This window comes from Gorilla gorilla, chromosome 5, assembly GCF_029281585.2.
Source record: "Gorilla gorilla gorilla isolate KB3781 chromosome 5, NHGRI_mGorGor1-v2.1_pri, whole genome shotgun sequence".
Classification (NCBI taxonomy): Eukaryota; Metazoa; Chordata; class Mammalia; order Primates; family Hominidae; genus Gorilla; species Gorilla gorilla.
In genome coordinates this window covers 52818448-52836963 of record NC_073229.2, presented here as the reverse complement: position 1 = coordinate 52836963, position 18516 = coordinate 52818448, and the positions used below count along the sequence as shown (strand labels likewise).

At 53.2% G+C, this 18516-nt stretch overlaps 1 protein-coding gene across 15 annotated transcripts in view; it reads right to left on the bottom strand.

Moving 5' to 3' along the window:
• Positions 1-18516, bottom strand: part of ANKS1A (ankyrin repeat and sterile alpha motif domain containing 1A) — a 215469-nt gene that overhangs the window by 14550 nt on the left and 182403 nt on the right. For all 15 annotated transcript variants that reach the window (XM_031011972.3, XM_055390220.2, XM_055390222.2 and 12 more), the window contains one exon: positions 16529-16635. In XM_031011972.3, coding sequence (XP_030867832.2) covers positions 16529-16635 — 107 coding nt within the window. The remainder of the gene's footprint in view (positions 1-16528; positions 16636-18516) is intronic.

The following is an 18516-nucleotide window of genomic DNA, read 5'->3' as shown; positions in this document are numbered from 1 at the left end:
AGCTGGGCCTGGTGGCAGGCGCCTGTAATCCCAGCTACTCGGGAGGCTGAGGCAGGAGAATCATTTGAACCTGGGAGGCAGAGGTTACAGTGAGCCGAGATCACACCATTGCACTCTAGCCTGGGCGACAGGGTAAGATTCCACCTCAAAAACAAAACAAAACCAGACAAAACAAAATTGGGACTGTTGTTATTCCCACCCTACAACTGAGGAAGCTGAGGCCCACAAAGCCCCGGTGACTTGCCAAGGCCACAAGGTAAGTGTGTTTGGAGCCAGATTCAGCCCCAGTGCTGCTGTCCACGTGGCCCCGGTGCCGCACACCTGGGGACACCCAGAGCTCCTTGAGTTAACTGGCTTACAGCCTCAGAGTTTTTCTTTTTTTGAAACAGAGTCTCGCTCTGTCGCTCAGGCTGGAGTGCAGTGGCATGATCTCAGCTCACTGCAAGCTCTGCCTCCTGGGTTGACGCCATTCTCCTGCCTTAGCCTCCCAAGTAGCTGGGACGCCACCACGCCCGGCTAATTTTTTGTATTTTTAGTAAAGACTGGGTTTCACCGTGTTAGCCAGGATGCTCTCGATCTCCTGACCTCGTGATCCGCCCACCTCGGCCTCCCAAAGTGCTGGGATTACAGGCGTGAGCCACTGCGCCCGGACAGCCTCAGAGTTTTCCTATGAAGTTGTCGGTCTTTTCTGCGTAGCTATGTAGGAGTTCTTTACATAGTAAGAAAATTGGCCAGGTGCAATGGCTCACGCTTGTAATCCCAACACTTTTGGAGGCCAAGGTGAGGTGGGAGGATCACTTGAGCCCAGGAGTTTGAGGCCAGCTTGGGCAACGCAGTGAGACTCTGTTTTTACAAAAATAAAAAAATTAGCCAGGAATGGTGGTGCGCAGCTGTGGTCTCAGCTACTTGGGAAGCTGGGTGGGAGGAACACTTGAGCTTGGGAGATTAAGGCTACAGAGAGCCATGATTGCACCACTGCACTCCAGCCTGTTTCCAAACAAACACAACAATATATGTGTGTGCACAAGTGTGTGTGTATGTGTGTGTACGTACAACAAAAAATAAAGCAAATTAACCTTTTGGCCGGGCGCGGTGGCTCGGCCTGTAATCCCAGCACTTTGGGAGATCGAAGTGGGCAGATCATGAGGTCAGGAGTTCGAGACCAGCCTGACCAACACGGTGAAACCCCGTCTCTACTAAATATACAAAAATTATCCAGGTGTGGTGGCGGACACCTGTAATCCCAGCTACTCGGGAGGCTGAGGCAGGAGAATCGCTTGAACCCAGGAGGCGGAGGTTGCAGTGAGCTGAGATCGCGCCACTGCACTCCAGCCTGGGCGACAGAACGAGACTCCATCTCAAAAAAAAAAAAAAAAAGAAAATTAACCTTTTATCTATGAAATGAGTTAGATATTTGTTTTCCAGTTTGCTATTTATCTTTTGGCTTTTATGCTGGCTTTGCTCATGTAGAAATCTATTTTTTGTAACTAAGTGTACCCAACTTTTCTTGTAGACCTTCTCAGTTATGTCAGGCTTAAAAAGATCTTGCCTTTCCAAGATTGTGTTTTACATTCTTCTATATTTTTTCCTGTAATTTGTTTCCTTTTTTATAGCTAAATCTTTAATCCATCTGGAAATTATTTTGCTGTAAGGTGTAAGAGTCAAGATCCAGCCTTATTTTTGCCCTGGCAGCAAGCTGTCCATTTCCTGATGAACTATCTTTTCCCCCCAATCTGGAATGGCTTCTATGGTGTCTGAAATTCCTGTATATTTCTGGGCCTCTTTCTGGACTTTTACTCTGTTGTGGTGGGCATTACTTTACACTTGGAAAAGCTAAGTGACTTGGGCCAGCTCATGCAGACCATGACTTGCTTGGCCCCCGCCCCGTGTGGTGACTGCTGGCCACGGGAGTCTCCCCAGAGCCTGTGCATGGTGACATAAACGTTGTCCCACAGAGGACACTGCCAGACTTAAGCTTCAGAGAGCCCAGGTGAAGAGAGCCCCAAAGCCAGGCTGGAAGCCCACTACTCTGCTCCACCTGCAGAACACACCCCTTGCTGGGCACAAGCGAGGCCTGGGCACCACTCCAGGTCTGAGGCCAGCCAAGTCACCCCCAAATCTGAGAGTCACCACAGAGTTCCTACAGTGGCTCTGGGACCAAATCTAACGTCTGCTGTTGCAGAAAGGCAGAGAGAGGCAACCGCCTTCCCAGACTTTTTTTTTAAAAGTGGAGTGCAGTGGTGTGATGATGGCTCACTGCAACCTTGACCTCCTGGGCTCGAGTGATCCTCCCACCTCAGCCTCCTAAGTAGCTGGTACCATAGGCATGTACCACCATGCCTGGCTATTTTTTTTTTTTTTTGTAGAGATGGGGTCTCACTATGTTGCCCAAGCTGGTCTTGAACCCCTAAGCTCAAGTAATCTTCCTGCCTCGACCTCCCAAAAGTGCTGGGATTACAGGTGTGCACCACTGCGCCTGGCCCCAGCCCAGACTTTCTACCTGATTATGAGGATACCAAAGTGAACGGCTGAGCTGAGCCTGCCTCAAACCTCCAAGAGGACGTGGACGTCCAAGAGTGACTGCGGCACCGCAGTGATGTTCTAAACTCCCACTCAACCCCAGCATTGACTCAGAAACCTTCGCCAGCTTTCAGGGCACCTGAAGGCTGACAGCGAGGAAAGCCAGATCCGCCAGAGACAGGCCCTTTGCTAACCAGACCTTGGCCAGCAGAAGGGCGGGCTGTGTGCAGCTTTGAGGAACAAGAGATGAATGGAAACACACAAAAATAAAGGAAATGACAGAAAAGAAAGGCAAACCATTGCCAGAGCACATTCCGGGCGCAGCGCGGGGTCCTCCCAATTCCTGAAGTAGCCATATCTCCGCACCGGGGGATGAGCTTGTGTGGTGACTACTCAGTGCCACATATCCTCAAAGGGCAAGAAATGTTTCTGGAAGTTACCACACCCTCTTTACTCAGGGAGAAGGGACCACTGGCTTTTAGAAACCTCTTCACGAGGAGGGTCATGGGGGAAAAGAGATTTTCGACTTTATCTGCTACCATGCTAACATTTACTGAGTACTTACTACATGGCAGGACACTTCTATAATTAGGAAGTGAATAAAGTACAACAGTTCAGTGTCCTAGGGATTTTAGTTAACAGGGATTGTCTCAGCTTTGATAAAAGCTTCACAACTCCAAGTGACATCTGAAACACACAACTAGTCTTCCGGCCTGGCCTGGTTTGGGTCCAGTCCCTGAGGAAGAGGGGACAGGAGGGCTCCCAGCAACCAAGGCGGGACAGAGCACTGATCTTCGCCTGGGATCTGGGCCTCCCCCTCTCCTGACTCGCTCAGACTTCACATCGCCGGCAGGTGTCCGACTGCTCCCCGCTTTGCAGAGGAAAAAGTGCTCCCATGGAAGAGGCAGAGCCAGGATGGCCCCTGGCGGCCTGGCTCCTCAGCCTGTGATCATGGCCATGGCCTGCTTTGGAGAACTCAAGGGAAGGGGACAGCAAGAAGTGCTCCCCTGGGTCACTGAGCTCTGGGCATAACAAGAGTTCCCTGGGCACCCTCTGCCGGGCTTTGTGGGAGGTGACGTGTGACGTGTGGCCTGTCCTGGGCTCACAGTGAAGATGCGGGCCAGTGATACTGAGTTCTGACCACAGTCCAGCACTGTGCTAGGGGCTTCACACCCATGACCTGCAAAAATCCGCCCAATAAACCTTTCAGATAGGAGCTGCTCACATTACACAGAAAGAAACTGAGGCTTGGAGAGCAGACTGGACTTATCCAAGGCCATGGTACTAGAGCATGGCAAAGGGACTGCTCAGGCCCCATCTGACCAACCCCAGTCGTCTTCCTCGGCTCTTCCTGCTGGGGCAGGCAGGGTGTACTGAAGACAAAAGCAAAGTGTGGGGGTGCGGGCAGACGCCTGCCAGACAGCAGGAGCAGGACACCCGTCCTGGGCTGGGGCACAGCCCCTGCTGAGCTGAGAGCCAATGCTGCCTCCCTCCATAGAATCCCATCTCTCAGCATCGCGTATAAATGCTCCTCCCAGGACCCCCTCCCTCCTGGCCACCTCTTCTCCACCTCTCGGGGAAGGGACACTGTTCCTTTCTTTTTAACTGTACAGAATCCAATTCTTAGAGGTGAGTGGGTTCGGAAATGCCAGGGCCTCCAATAAGGGAGAAACAGGGTCAGGATGTGGGCCCAGACCTCTGGATACACAGCACGGGCACTGTGCCAAGGGCCAGCCTGACTCTGGGAGAAGCCAGCCTGGCCTATTGGAGTTCAGTAAGGGGCTGGGTTTGTAGAGTCGCCCATGATCGTGGCTGGGTGCCCTTCCTTGGTAAGGTACACGTGAAGCGTCTACCATGGTGGCTGTAATCAGTGTCACTTTCCATCAACCTAAGCCATTTGAATGCTTTCTCCTTCCTGCGAGTATCTGTCACTGGGCTCCACCTGAAGATGCAGAAGGTAGCTGAAAGCACGGAGGCCCAGGCGAACGGAAGGAGCATGGCAAGAGTCAGCCCGGGTCGGCCCCGGGCGTCCTGGGAGAGCAGGAGGCAGGAGAAGCGGCAGGGGCTACTGCAGGACCCACACTGCTTTCTTCCTGGTTTTCTCCAGTCCACTGGGGCTCTAACATCTTCAGAGCCTTCCTGCCCATGTGATTTTAGAACGAAAATATCCTTTTGCATCTTGAAAGGCATCTCACATGTTAATATTTTGCTTAACTGCAGGTGAGGTCTTCATTCAACAAAGTGGCAAAGGCCCAGGAAGGGGACTGTTTGGGAGTGGTGACACACTGGTGTAGACCCTTTCGGCCAAAGGGGAAATAGGAGCTGTCCTAAGTTACCACTGAGGGTTGCAGGGCAGCCCCAGATGGGGAGGGGCCGGCCTGGGCCTTGGACTCCCTCTCCCTCCACACTGGTTGCTGGCTGGGCTGCTTCCTGCAGCCCTGTCTACAGGATGGGGCAAATGGCAGGACTGCAGGAAGGCTCCACGAGGCCGGGGTAGGTAGGAGTTTGCTTTGACTTTAACGGATCTTCTGGAAACAGGACCCTGACACATCCAAACCGCAGAGAAGTTCTGACTGGGAGCGTGTGGCCAGCTCGGGGGGTGTGGCTCTGCCAGACAGCATCTGGTACCTCAGCGGTATGAACCAAAAATAAAACCATCAGCCCCCCAGGAACTGAATGGACCCCTCCTCTAGGCCAAGGGGATCCCACAGAAACCTGAAAAACTGGTTCAGGCCATGATGGGTAGGGGCATTGGACCTGCCTCATTACACCCTCCTCCCTGTGGAATTCAGGCACAACAGTCCCACATTATCATTAAAGCAGAGATCCTAAGACTGACCGAGCGGACTCTGTAGCAACAAGACACCGAGTGCCAACCTGACTCCAGTATGGCATCGCACGACAGACAGCAGCCCCGAAACAAAGTATTTTACCCCCAAATATATTTCTTTAGCATATTTTGAAATGGCCCTGCAAAGCTGCCTCTTGTGGGGGAAATTTACATTCTATAGAGGATTCCCTTCCCTTTGATTTCATACATTTTAGGGAGACACAAGACATCAAGCGATATATGTGAGGTATGCACTGGTTCAGTCTGGAAAGGAGGGACAATTCAAAGCTGAAGTTTGGGGGTTGTGGCCTAACAGGTCACAGGTGGATTCAAAGATTTTCTGATTGGCAACTAGTTGAAAGAGTTTTATCTAAAGGCCTGGAGTCAACAGAAAGGGGTATCTGGCAAATCAACCTAAGTAAGGTTGATGCCAACAAGAAACTAGGGGAATGGGCAGGCCTCTGTAAAATAGACAAAGAGGGGAAACCCTGGAAAGTGGTTGGTTGCAGTTGTGTAGTAGTTAAGGACTATGGCAAGGAGTCTCAGGCCAAGGATGTCATCGAAGAGTCCTTCAAATGCAAGAAATGAAGAAATAAATCTTTGGCACACACACACACACAGAAAAAAGAAAGGGGTATCTGGGTTAAGATAAAGGCTTGTGGGCTGTGCACGGTGGCTCACGCCTGTAATCCCAGCACTTTGGGAGGCCGAGGCAGGCAGATCACGAGGTCAGGAGATTGAGACCATCCAGGCTAACACGGTGAAAAACCATCTCTAGTAAAAATACAAAAAATTAGCATGGTGGCGGACACCTGTAGTCCCAGCTACTCGGGCGGCTGAGGCAGAAGAATGGCATGAACCCGGGAGGCAGAGCTTGCAGTGAGCCGAGGTTGTACCACTGTACTCCAGCCTGGGCAACAGAGCGAGACTCTGTCTCAAAAAAAAAAAAAAAAAAAAAGATAAAGGCTTGTGGGGACCAAGGTTCCTATTATGTAGATTAGGTCTCCTAGGTGATTCACCCTTAGAGGCAATAGATGGCAAATGTTTTCTATTCAGACCTTTGAGAGGTGCTAGACTCTCAGCTAGTCTCTTCAGGATCGGAAAAAGACCTGGAAAGGGAAGGGGTGAGATGGGCAAGGAGGCTTTCTAGGAAGATGGGGGTTAAGCTGGGAAAGAGTTGGTGGAAGACCCAGCAGAGAGGCACCAGACTGCAAGAGCTGAAAATGACCACACTGCCACCAATACCAGTCATAGTCTAAACACAGGTGACAACTATTGATGCCCCTGTAGGGCCAGGTGCAATGGTTCAATGCCTATAATCCCAACACTTTGGGAGGCCGAGGTGGGAGGACTGCCTCCTGGGCCCAGGAGTTTGAGACCAGCCTGAGCAACATTGTGAGACACCCAGTCTCTTTTTTTTTTTTTTGACAGAGTCTTGCTCTGTCACCCAGGCTGGAGTGCAATGGCACAATCTTGGCTCACTGCAACTTCCACCTCCCAGGTTCAAGTGATTCTCCTGCCTCAGCCTCCCAAGTAGCTGGGATTACAGGCATGCACCACCAAACCCGGCTAATTTTCTATTTTTAGCAGAGACGGGGTTTCGCCATTGTTGGTCAGGCTGGTCTTGAACTCCTGACCTCAGGTGATCCACCCGCCTCGGCCTCCCAAAGTGCTGGGATTACAGGCATGAGCCACCACACCCGGACTGACACCCAGTCTCTTAAAAAATATATATATATTAGCCAGGTAGGGTGGTGTGTACCTGTAGTTCCAGCTATTTGGGAGACTTAGATGGGAGGATCACTTGAGCCTGGGGGGTCAGGGCTGCAGTGAGCTGTGACTGCACCACTGCACTCCAGCCTGGGCAACAGAGAGAGACCCTATCTTAAAAGAAAAAAAATTATTGTCAGCCCTCTGTGTTCTAGGCACTAGCTAAGTGCCTTGCACTAATCTCATTTAATCCTCTAAATAGCTCCACTGTAGACAGGGGTGAAAGCCCCATTTGACGGAGGAGGAAACCAAGAGACCTAAGTTACTTTGCTAAAGTCACCAAGCAGACTGTGGCTGGAGCTGGGAGCCTGACCCAGAGCCCACATGCTGAGGCCTGTGGATGGGGCAGGGACAAGGGACAATGGTGGGGGTTGGGGGACTGCAGGAGGGGGGTCCAGCAGATAAAAAGCAGTTTGGGAAAGCAGGCTTCATTCATAACCACAATCAGAAAGCCTAGTGTGTGGGGGATGTCACTCTTTCCACTCTTGGGTCTCCAGAGGGAGCCTGGGAAAAGGCAGAGGGCCCAGGGCTTACCGACCTTGAACCAGTGGGAAAGGGCTGGGACCACCCTATCACCTGCCCCACTCTGTCCTGGAGAGCCCAGGGAAGGAAGGCTTGAGTCTTGTGATGAAATCCATGGGCCATGGTGTGGAGGGGCAGTCCTGGGCCCACCAATGGCCGGACGTCAGCCCTCTCTTGCATTGGATGTTCACCCAAACCAAGGCCACTAGATTCTGATTCTTGGGGCCAGAGCTGCGCCAGCCTGGACTCTGGCTCCAGACTTTACACTCGGCCCGCAGCCCCCTCCAGCCTCCTTTCCATGTTCGGTCTGCCTGTCTCTTCTCAGACGGTCACTTTGCCAGTTCCCCTGACTGCCCCATCAGTCATAGAAAAGTCAAAGCTGAACTCTCCTCTCTTGCAAGAGAAGAAACGAGACAGAGCTATGATCCTGGACTTACAAGGTGCTTCTCCCTGCAGCCCTCCAGCCTCTCCCCTCCACCACCCATTCCCTTTCTCAGACTCAGGGATCAGGGCACTGTGGGAAGGGACCCTCCCAAGAGGGGAGAGGGGGTATGTGGCGGGGAGAACCTGGACACACGAGAAATTGCAAATTACGGCCACAAGGGCAGATTCTGCTAACCAAGAGTAGGGAGGGTAGGAAGAGCTGAGTGCGGGGACAAAGCCACACCCTTGCTGGACTGAGTTTTGGGGCCTGCCTATTCTGGGAGAGGAGCTGCCAAAGCTTAGTAACAAACCCCGGGCAGATGTGGGAGGCATGGCTGGCCCTGCCCTCTTCCCTGCCTGCTCCTCCCCACCCCAGAGCTTCCCCAGGCACAGGCTGGTTCACCGTGACACTGTGACACTGACGCTGTCTCTAAGAACGTGATGGATTTCTCATGGCCCTCAACCTCTTCCCTACACTAAAAGATTCTTTTGAGTTTCTTGAATAATACAAGTTTATTAGTAGAAAAATTTGAAAATAGGCCAGGCGCGGTGGCTCACGCCTGTAATCCTAGCACTTTGGGAGGCTGAGGCGAGTGGATCACCTGAGGTCAGGAGTTCAAGACCAGCCTGGCCAACACGGTGAAACTACATCTCTACTAAAAATACAAAAACTAGCTGGGTGTGGTGGTGCCCGCCAGTAATTCCAGCTACACAGGAGGCTGAGGCAGGAGAAATCGCTTGAACTGGGGGCGGAGCAGATGTTGCAGTGAGCCGAGATTTCGCCACTGCACTCCAGCCTGGGGGAAAGGGCGAAACTCCGTCCCCAAAAAAAAAAAAAGAAAATGAAGTACAAAGAAAAATGTAAAAGCTACCCATAAGTCTATCACCTCAGGGGGAAACATAAGGCCACTGTCCGGTGTATCTTCCTAAGTTAATTAATTTTCTTAAAAAAGGAAGATTGGGATCACTTCTACCATTTTGTTGTATTTTTCTGAGCTATATATTAGGAAAAAAACTTTAGCAAAATTGGGATTATAGGCTGAATGCAGACAGTTTAATTTTTCTTTTTATTCCCCACCACTTGCCACCTGTTTCTTTAACCTGCCTCTTTTCACATGCCAATCTACTGCATGTGAATATCCCCCATGACATTTCACTGTATTTATCAACACCTGTGGCGACGGCACCAACTCAAGCACGCCCGTCACTCACCCTGCCACTGGGCACTCGGGCTTCTCCGGCCTTTGCTAATGCTGGCCGGCTGCTACTACAGGTGGTTTATGCAGTCCCCAGAACATGTTACTCAGCACATTCGTCTGGGGTGCAGGTGACTAAACACACAACAGGTTTCTGGTCTCAGCCAGGACCAACTTCTGAGGCTGGGGCTATAATGGCCATGGTGCATGGGCCCGGAGAGGAGGGGGAGCACACGTTTCCTCCCAGTCCCAGGGCATCTGCTGCGGGGCTGGCCCGGGGGTGGGGGCAGGAAGAACCATCGGGAGAGGGGACAGAAAGCAAAGAGGAGGGGACACGGCTCTCTAATACTCACCACTATGGCCCCAATTCTTAATAATGATGGGAAATAGAAGCCATGCTCCCTGAGGCCTGCGTGCAGTCACCCACCTGGGGCGAGGGCTTTCCTAGTACCAGCTACTATGCAAGGCAGCTGTGGTAGAAAGGGGTTCCAATCCCGGTTCAGCTGCTCAAGGTTCTTAAGAAAGCAGGGCCTGCTAAACAAGAGTGGAACCACCTGCCTCACAGGGTTTGCTACCCAGCATCAGCCTGAGGGCAGGAATCAGGCGCTCAGTGGCTGTTTTGTTCATCTGCTCTGCCAGGACTCTGCAACAGAATTTCCCAAAGTAGCCCCACATTGACATCCTACCCTCAACTAACAGCTGGCAGAAGGAGCAGGAACCACTTGGCCTGACCCACCCACAGCTCTCTGCTTTCCTATCCCATACCCCAGCCACCCCTGGCCTCACCTCAAGGGATAAAACTCAGTGGTGACAGCCACCAGGAAGAGTCAAGTGTTACCAGTTCCTAAGGCCTCTGCAGGTGACTTCTGAGGCCCTTGTTATCTGTCATGTCATGGGAAGGGCTCTCAAGGATGGATATGACAGCACATGGGTTTGGGAAACTCTTCCCAGTTTCATGAAAGCACCCCCCCACTCTGACCCCTGTTCTCCCAAGCAGGTCCTTGGTGCCCCCATTCTCTCTGTGGGCAGACATGGCAGCCTTCCCACTCATCTCCTGCCTGCCATTCTGAAACACCTTCCTCTCTGAGGTCTTGGCTGAGGTCAAGGTGCCACAGTCACCCCCAAATCAGCCGTGTAGATCTGCTGGAACCAAGTGAGTCTGGAGTCAGAGGCTTGGTCCCAAGACCACCCAAAGCAGCTTTAACTCATGGATCTGAGGACAAGACTGAGACAAAACCAACCTCTGCGGCCTGCAGAGAAAGACTGCTGCCCACTGCCTTTTTCAGAAAAACACCACCTTCCCACCTTGCGCTCTTACATGCGGTTTTGCTCTCTGACACGATGTCACCACACATAACACTGTGTCCTCTTCAGAGTTTATGCCTCATGAAGTAAGTAGGTCAAATGAAGGCCCGCGTGACAGACGACGAACAGGGAGGAAGGGTAACCTGCCGAAAGTCACACAGGGCGGGGACCTGGAGGAGAACCCAGCTCTCCTGACTCCTGGTCCAGTTCCCTTTGCCACTAAGTAGACTCTTGAGTTCTCCTGAGCTTCCCCCACCCAGTTTACTTAACTAACCCGGAGCTTCATAGAGAGCAGGGTGGGGAGGAGGCGGGCAGAAGCAACGGGCCAGGCAGTGGTGGTGGCTGCACAGGCCCAGAAGAACTTGGAGGGCCTGAGCCAGTGCACAGAGCCAATCTGCATCTCATTCCTTGCCAGCTCCTTTCTCAGCCTTTGGTTGAACGGCTCCCAACATGCAGTGGGTGGACGTCTGACCTGGACCAGCCCAGGGGTGATGCACTCACCCAGCCCGACGGGCCCCAGTGCCAGGCTCCAACCTTGTGAGGGCACATGAGCATGAGCCCCAGGGGCTGCATCTTCCTGGGAAGGGAAGATTGGGAGGTGGGAGCACCACTCCAGGTCCAGGGACGTGGCTTCCAGTCCCAGCTCCACACCACCTGAGGGGCGACAGTGGGCACATTACTGTACTGAGAGCCTGCAATGCGGGGTTTGGCTGAGTGAGTACCTAGACATTCGAGGTGCCAGGAAAGACGCCTCTGCTGCTGCTCACAACGAGGCCAGCAATCAGGAGCGACGGAAGAGGATCTGTCAGCCAGTCCAACTCCACTTTAAAGAGCAGTTGGTCAAATTAGCAGGCATGAAAACAGGCATTCAGAATGTTCCCAGAGTTCCTTCTACTGTAAAGGGGACTGGAGAAGGCCAGAGCAGTACCTGGGGCAGTCAGAGGAGGGCTCCTGAGTGATTCCAGCTGGTCACCTGGAATGCCTGCACTGCAGTCAGGCAGTGAAAGGGAGGGGGAGCAAGAGGTGCAGTGGCTGGAAATAGGCCCCAAGTGAGCCTGCCCCTTGTCTCACTTGCTAAAAGGGCTGCCCGTGGTCAGGCTCCCGAGACCAAGGGAGGGTCTGGCAGAGATGGTGAGGCCCTGGTGCAGCATCAGCTCCTGGGATAGCGAGGAATTACATTCTTCCTCCTTGGATAGCAAGGAATTACATTCTTCCTCCTGGGATACCGAGGAATTACATTCTTAAGTGACTACAGAATTTAGCTAGTCCAGGAGGCTGGATCCACACTTGTCTAAGAGGATTCCTTTCCTTTCCAAGCCTCAGCTCCACTGATCCTCCTATTTAAGGCTCTGCTTCAACTGGGCAGAAAACTCCAAGACAGCACTCAGCTCATGGAGTGCTGTGCAGGGAGATGGGATGGGGGTGGCGGTGGAGGCTGGGGAGAGGGCCTCTTGGCCATGACCATTCTGATAATGGTGCCCAGTGGCAGCTCGCTTAGGCTGGCAGTGGCCTCTTGGGCCTGGGGCAGAAGAAGGCAAAAGGAGGGATGTCATAGGAGGTGATGACAAGCCCCACTGTTCACGTGAAGCCGGTTTAGAGGGCTGGAGAGTGAGGAGCAAATCCGGGGGCAGGAACAGGAAGGGAGCCTCAGGGGCTTGGGGACCTGGTTGGAAAGTTTCAAAGAAGCCAGTAGAGAAGAACCTCTTGGCCCCAGCTTATGCCTTTGGCCTCTCTTCATCTGTCATTTCTCTCCAACACGTAGGAACAAGCTGGCACCACCTCAGAAACACACAGGAAGACAGCGGGGGCCTATCTGCCATGTGGCAGGAGCCTGCAGAGAAAGAAATTGACGAGAGGAGCAGGCGGCCTCCCATCCGGCCTGGCCGACTCAGTATCCATTTCTAACCCTTCCTGAGCCTGCTGCCAGCCTCATTTCCATCTTCCATTTGTCCACTGCCCCGAGCCATGACTGCCTGCCACACGTGGGCTCTCAGCTGTGCCCTGGATGTCTAAGGTGTGCCTCACTCAAGGGGCTTTTTGCCTGGTGTGGGGCACTAGCAGAGACCATCCCCCCATGCCCAGGGCTCAGAGACCTTGGGACTCTCCCACACATGGCTTTCGAGAGCCCTGAGGTCAGGCCCAGCCATCTCTCCCACCTGGTCAGGGCCCTGCCCGTCACTGCCCCCCAGCAGCCTCCTCCCTCACCAGAGACAGGTTGGCCTCTCTCAGCAGGCCTTTCCTCTCTCTGTGATCTTTCCAAGTCCCACCATCTCTACGAAACCCCTGGGACAGACAGCAGAACCCAGAGGTTCAAGGTTGGACTTGGCTCTGCCACTTGGGCAGCAGCAGCATCTCTGCCATCCAGGCCTCCTCCACTGCTGGCGGCGCTTGCCAGCCTCCGCTGCACTTGACACTGGCTGCTCTTTTATGTGCTTTGTTTTCCCAGCTGGACCATCAAGTTCCTTAAGACACCTATGTTATTTGCTTTTCTGATTTCACATCTATTCATGGTGGGAAACGGAGAAAAACGATTACACTCCAAAGAGGAAAATGAAGCCCCCTGGAGTCCTCCTGAGATAGCCACTGAAAACATCTTGGCTCACTCCCTTGCACCTCCTATGCATACATGTTTTCTTTTTCAGAAATTAAGATCATATTGTGAATTTCTGTGTCAGTTTCTTCACTCAGCACTACAAGGGGGACACTCCCCACATTAGCAATTCTTCAAAAATGTGGTTTTTTAAATGTCTACTTAGCACTCCAGCATCAGGACCACCATCGTTTATTCAATCAACACTTCTGTGAAGGGCGTCAGGCTGAGTGAAGGGCGTCAGACCTGCGCTAGCACGCCCGGAGCTACAAATTTGCCAACCACCAATTACCTTCCTTCCGCGCTGATTAAATGCATTTCCTCCCTTCTCCTAAGAAAGCCCATTTCCTGTGGATAAGATTTGTGGTGAAAATGGAACCAGCTACGATGCATGTGCAGTGTGGTGGGCTCGTGGGCTGGCTGGCTGGCAGATGTGTGAGCCACGTTTCCCTTTCTCCCTGCGTCTGGTGTCAGTTCCACCATCCTAGGGAGCACCTGGCAGCCCCCACTGCCCTGGCCCTGCCCCTCTAAATCAAAGGCCCTTTCTGTCTGTAAGCAACAGAGTGTGGATAAAGTTCAAGTTGCCTGTCTGTCCAGCTCAATCACCACATCACAGGAGGAGAATAAGAGGGCATGGCACCTGGAGGCTGGGGCAGAGGTCTTCAATTTTCTGAAGGGCTTAAACATGTTCTGTGTGGTCCCAAAACGTAAACCTGGGACCAAGAGACAGAAGCCACAGGAAACAGATTTTGACTCAATATAAAGAATGCTCTACATCAGCCAGTACAATGCAAAGAATCCTTACAAGGTAGTGAATTCCTTGTCACTAAAAAACCATCATGGCAGAGACTACTTGGAAGGGATTCGGGCAGAGAGGGCGATCAGACCACATGGCGTTACAGTCCCTTCCACTCTGAGAGGGAGCTGTGTGATGTGCACAAATGCCCTGTACTTCTCCTATGACAACTCGCAGTGCCCTATCACAGGGAGATCCCACAGCAACACCTTGACTGTCAAATAGCCTCAGTTTCCAGACGCTCCTCAGACATGTCCAGCCTGGCTTCCTGGAAGCTACTTCTGCATCTTGTAGAAGAGTCTCCAGGGCATTTCAGAACCAAGGGAAACATTGTAGCCTATTGGAAACCTAACCACATGGGATCCACCGTAGCTAATGTGATGTAAGTTATCCACATGCAATGAGGGAATATTTCAATAACAGAAACGCTCCCCTTCCCAAGTTTCCTTCTTTTTTTAGGCTGCTAAAACATAATTTGCCTGACAGCCCACCTGGCCATTCACACGTGGTTACCCAGGATGCTGTGCACTGCAGGCCACTCCAGGTATCTGAGGTCCCGGCTCAACCGAGGGGTGCTCGACGTTCCTTCTTGTATAGACTCCACCTGCCAGCACTGAGAGCCCCTGGAAGGACTGAGCTGCAGGCCGCCCTCAATGAGGGTCCTTCCAGCATAGGAACAGACGCATCTTACAGAGGCCCTGCCCTGTGCATGAAGCTTTGGCCCAAGGCCACACTTCTCCAAAGGCCTGCTCAGCTGCTCTCTGCTCCAGTCCTACGGAGTCTCGGGCTATTTGAGGGGTAGGAACCCTGTTCTTTCCAAAATCAGCAGAAGGAGGGGTGGGAAGCAACAGCTCAGCCTCTAGCATCTTGAAGTACAGGGAGGGAACACCCTAAGACCACCCTCACTTGCCCATCTGACGGCCAGCCTGAGGAAGAGGTGAGCTGAGAGAAGGAAGGCCCCTCAACACTCCGAGCCAGGGGCCAACCTGGGTCCCCACGCATTGCCTGAGCCCCCGCTCCACCCCGAGTTTGTCATCCTTCCCCGAGGAACGTGGTGAGTCAGGAGTTAGGTCATAAGAACCATAAATACATTCAGTTTAACTTTTAAAAAGAAAAAAAATTGCTATTTTAAAACTTAAGATTTCTAAAAGCTGAAAATTAACTGTCCCAAAGCTGGCTTGGGAAGGGTGCATTGTTGCACACCACAGTATCTTTTGCCCTGGAGTTGGAGATGGCTCTGGGTGAGGTGGGTCCCTCCTGGAAGCCTCAGGCCAGCTCCCTGGGCAGGCCACTATTCAGGAGGCACCAAATACAACCCGATCAGCGAGAAACCCCCAGAAGCCCCCATTAGAGAACAGAGCGCAGGTGGTGCGAGCTGCATGCTGACTCTGACCCCAGCCCTCAACTGAGGCAGCGGAGCAAGGTGGGCACAGGTGAGAGAGATCCCCTCGGAGTGGATGGGTCTAACTCAAACCAAGATGACTCAGGCTAGAAGGTGACATAAAGCACATAGGTGGCCACGCCCCCATCCCTGTATCCACAGAGAAGAAAGAGGCTGTGCAGCAGAGTGGCTGGAGCCTGATCTCCAGATCCAGAGCACTGGACACACATTTCCACCCTGCCAATGACTGACAGTGTGACCCTGAGCAAGGGACCTACCTCATTTCCTTCATCTGGGCAATGGAGATTAATACGAGTCCACATCCCAGGGCTGCTGGGAAGATTCAATGAGCTAATTCACGCAAACCACTAAGAACGGCGCCAAGCACACAGTAAGCGCTAGTGAGAAGTGTCAGCGACCATGATCACTAACTTCGGCTCAAATGCCTGCTCCTGGAAGCAGGCCTGGCGCATGCAGATGCCTCTAGAAGGGCTTCCAAGAGAGGGACAGTGACAGGTACCCTGATCAGAGCTACTTTCTGAAATGACAGAGTGTGCACCAGATCCTGAGCCCAGGGTCCTAACTGGGTCCCTATTCTGCAGGGATCCAGAGGAAACACCCTGGTTTCTCTTTTTATTTTTGGCCCTTTGTGTTTTGTGAGAGAGCTTCTCAAAGAAGCAACCAATCCTCCAGGCCATCAACTCAGCCTTTCCTCTGGGCCATCTCTGAGGCCACGGGTATATAAGGCTGTGTCACTCTGGACTCTACCCCAGGCACTGGGCCTTGGCTGGGCAGGGAAGGGGTCTTTCTGCTGGAGGCAAGGCTCCTTGCTTCAGTGACAACTCACTTGACACCAAGTTTTGAGAAATAAATAAAACTCCTCGTACCCAGCCTTGATGGGATACACAGCCAGGGAGGGGACACAGGGCTGAATCAGGGACCCTCCTTCTTGGGAAGCAGATCTGCAAAGAGAGCTCCCTCTGGAGCCGTTTCTGGGGCAGAGGGAGAGGGACAGTTTGGGAAGAAGACACATACCACCTGGCTGACTTCCTGGTGTCTGAGTGACCTCAGTGAGCTTTCCCTGGGATTCGGGTCTACGTACTGTTGCAGACTCCTGTGGGGCCAGAGGGGAGGCCAGGGAGGCCTGTTTCCACTGAGCAGCACCCTGCCATTGAGGAGGCCTGCAGCCACTTACCAGGAAGCGGACATCGTCAAAGCCATTCAGAAGCAACTTGCTCTCATACTGCTGCAGCCCAATCGACTCCAGCCACTCCCCGACACTCTGCTCCAGCGTCCGCGAACCTGACGAGAGAGGAATCGGCAGACGCTTGAAAAGGGAAAAACCATTAAGGCGGTAGCAGCGGCACTCAGAGGAAGATAGATGGCATTGCCACATCATAGTCATTACCATGAAACAGCCAAACTATATACAAGAGACCAGAGAGCAGCGGACACGCAGCTCCTCTTCTGTGTACAGCCAAGGACAGGACCACCTGGTGCTGTCCACACACTGCCCAGCCTCGGGCGGCTGCTGCCCACTCACACCCCCAGGTCTGAGCTGCTCCAGGGCCACGGCTGCACATGCATGATCTCTGCCCACAGGTCGGGGGTGGGGGAAGCCAACCCCCAACAGTCTCCAGGTCAACTCCTCATCAGCGTGCGTGCTGAGATATTTCAGAAAGTCTGTCCCCACAGGCACTAGAGGGGGCTGAGGGAGCTCCTAAGTGCCCACAAGCCCCGCCGCTCCTCTCATCCATGCAACTTCTGGAGCCCCTGTGGGGCCGTGGCGAGGGGCAAGTTCTGCGACCTTGCAGCATAAACCAGTCAGGAGAGAGCACACATCTTCATGCAGCTGAGGGACACAGGCACACAGCGAGGGCTCCGGGAGGGAAGCAGCAGCGGCGGCTGTTCACCGGGACCCAGCACATGCAACACAAGCAGCACAGAACACGGCAGGGGGAGAAAAGAGACTTTTACTTGTTTTCCCCCAGCAGTCCCGGAATAAGCAAACCATGGCCACTGGCCCTTTGTGCTCAGAGGCTCAAGGCAGCAAGGGGCTGAGTGGGGCACATGGGCCAGGGCTCGGGGGTCGGGCTCAGGTGTGGCTCTGCTGGGACGGCAGCATCGCATTCCGCCGGGCTGCGCGGCCAGTGGGCCAGGAGCCTGATCCACAGCTAGACTCTGGCAGCTGGCGAGCAGGGCGTCTCCTGGGCCAGCACGCCGTCTGAAGTGCTGCCTTCTTCGGCCGGGCTGGTTTTCAGGGGCTGGGCATTCATTTTCCTCTTCTGATAACAGCTGTTCCAGTGACTCACCTGCCTGCTCAGGTAGAAAGCAGGCAGGCAAATTCAGTTCTTGGGTAAAGAAGACAAAACCCAACCAGATAAAAGAGAGAAAAAGGAAGTTGTCCTCTGTCAGCTGAGCTGTGGCAGCTTAAGTCTATTCACGTCCTGCGCTGTTCTCTCTTTGGCTGAGTGATAAAGACAGCCACAGTCGTCCCAGGGTCTCTGGATCTTGGCGTTCTCCTCTAAGGATGAGCAGGGAAGGGAGGACATCTATTTGCTCCTCGATCAGGATGGGGATTTTGGTGGTGCAGGGAGGACAAAAGTTCAGCCCTTTCTGGCAGACCTTGGATGTTCTGAGCTGGATGCCTGAACCCCAACCTACTTCTCTGATTCTTGTGGGCAAGAACAGATGAAAGAAGGAAAAAAGAGAAAAGGAGGAAAAAGAGGTACAAGGAAGGAAAAGGAAGAACCAACTATAAACACATCACCTCCAGTGAACTCCTGACACGGTGAAAGTCATTCTGCCGTTCCCAGGTACTTTCTGCCCCTTGGGGCAGGACAATGCCAACTTCCTTGGTTATCTACAAGACCCTGGTGACCAACTCTGCCAGCCTCCACTCCCTCTCCTCTGTCTCCTGCAGAACAGATGATGGTCAGGGACCCGGCGGCCTTCTGGATGCACGCTGCCGCAGCGCTCCAAGATGCCGAGTCTGGGGGATACTTGAGCTCCCCTGCCCTTGAATGGGGAAGTCTGCTCCAGGAGCCTACGTGGCAGGTTCTTGTATGCCCATGAAGTCAAGTGTCCCCAGGTGCTGATTCATTCTTGCTTGTAATCCCCCAGCCGGGCAGCTGTGGTCCTGCCTGCTGCCGGTGGATGTGCGCGCTGACAGAGCCGCAGCAG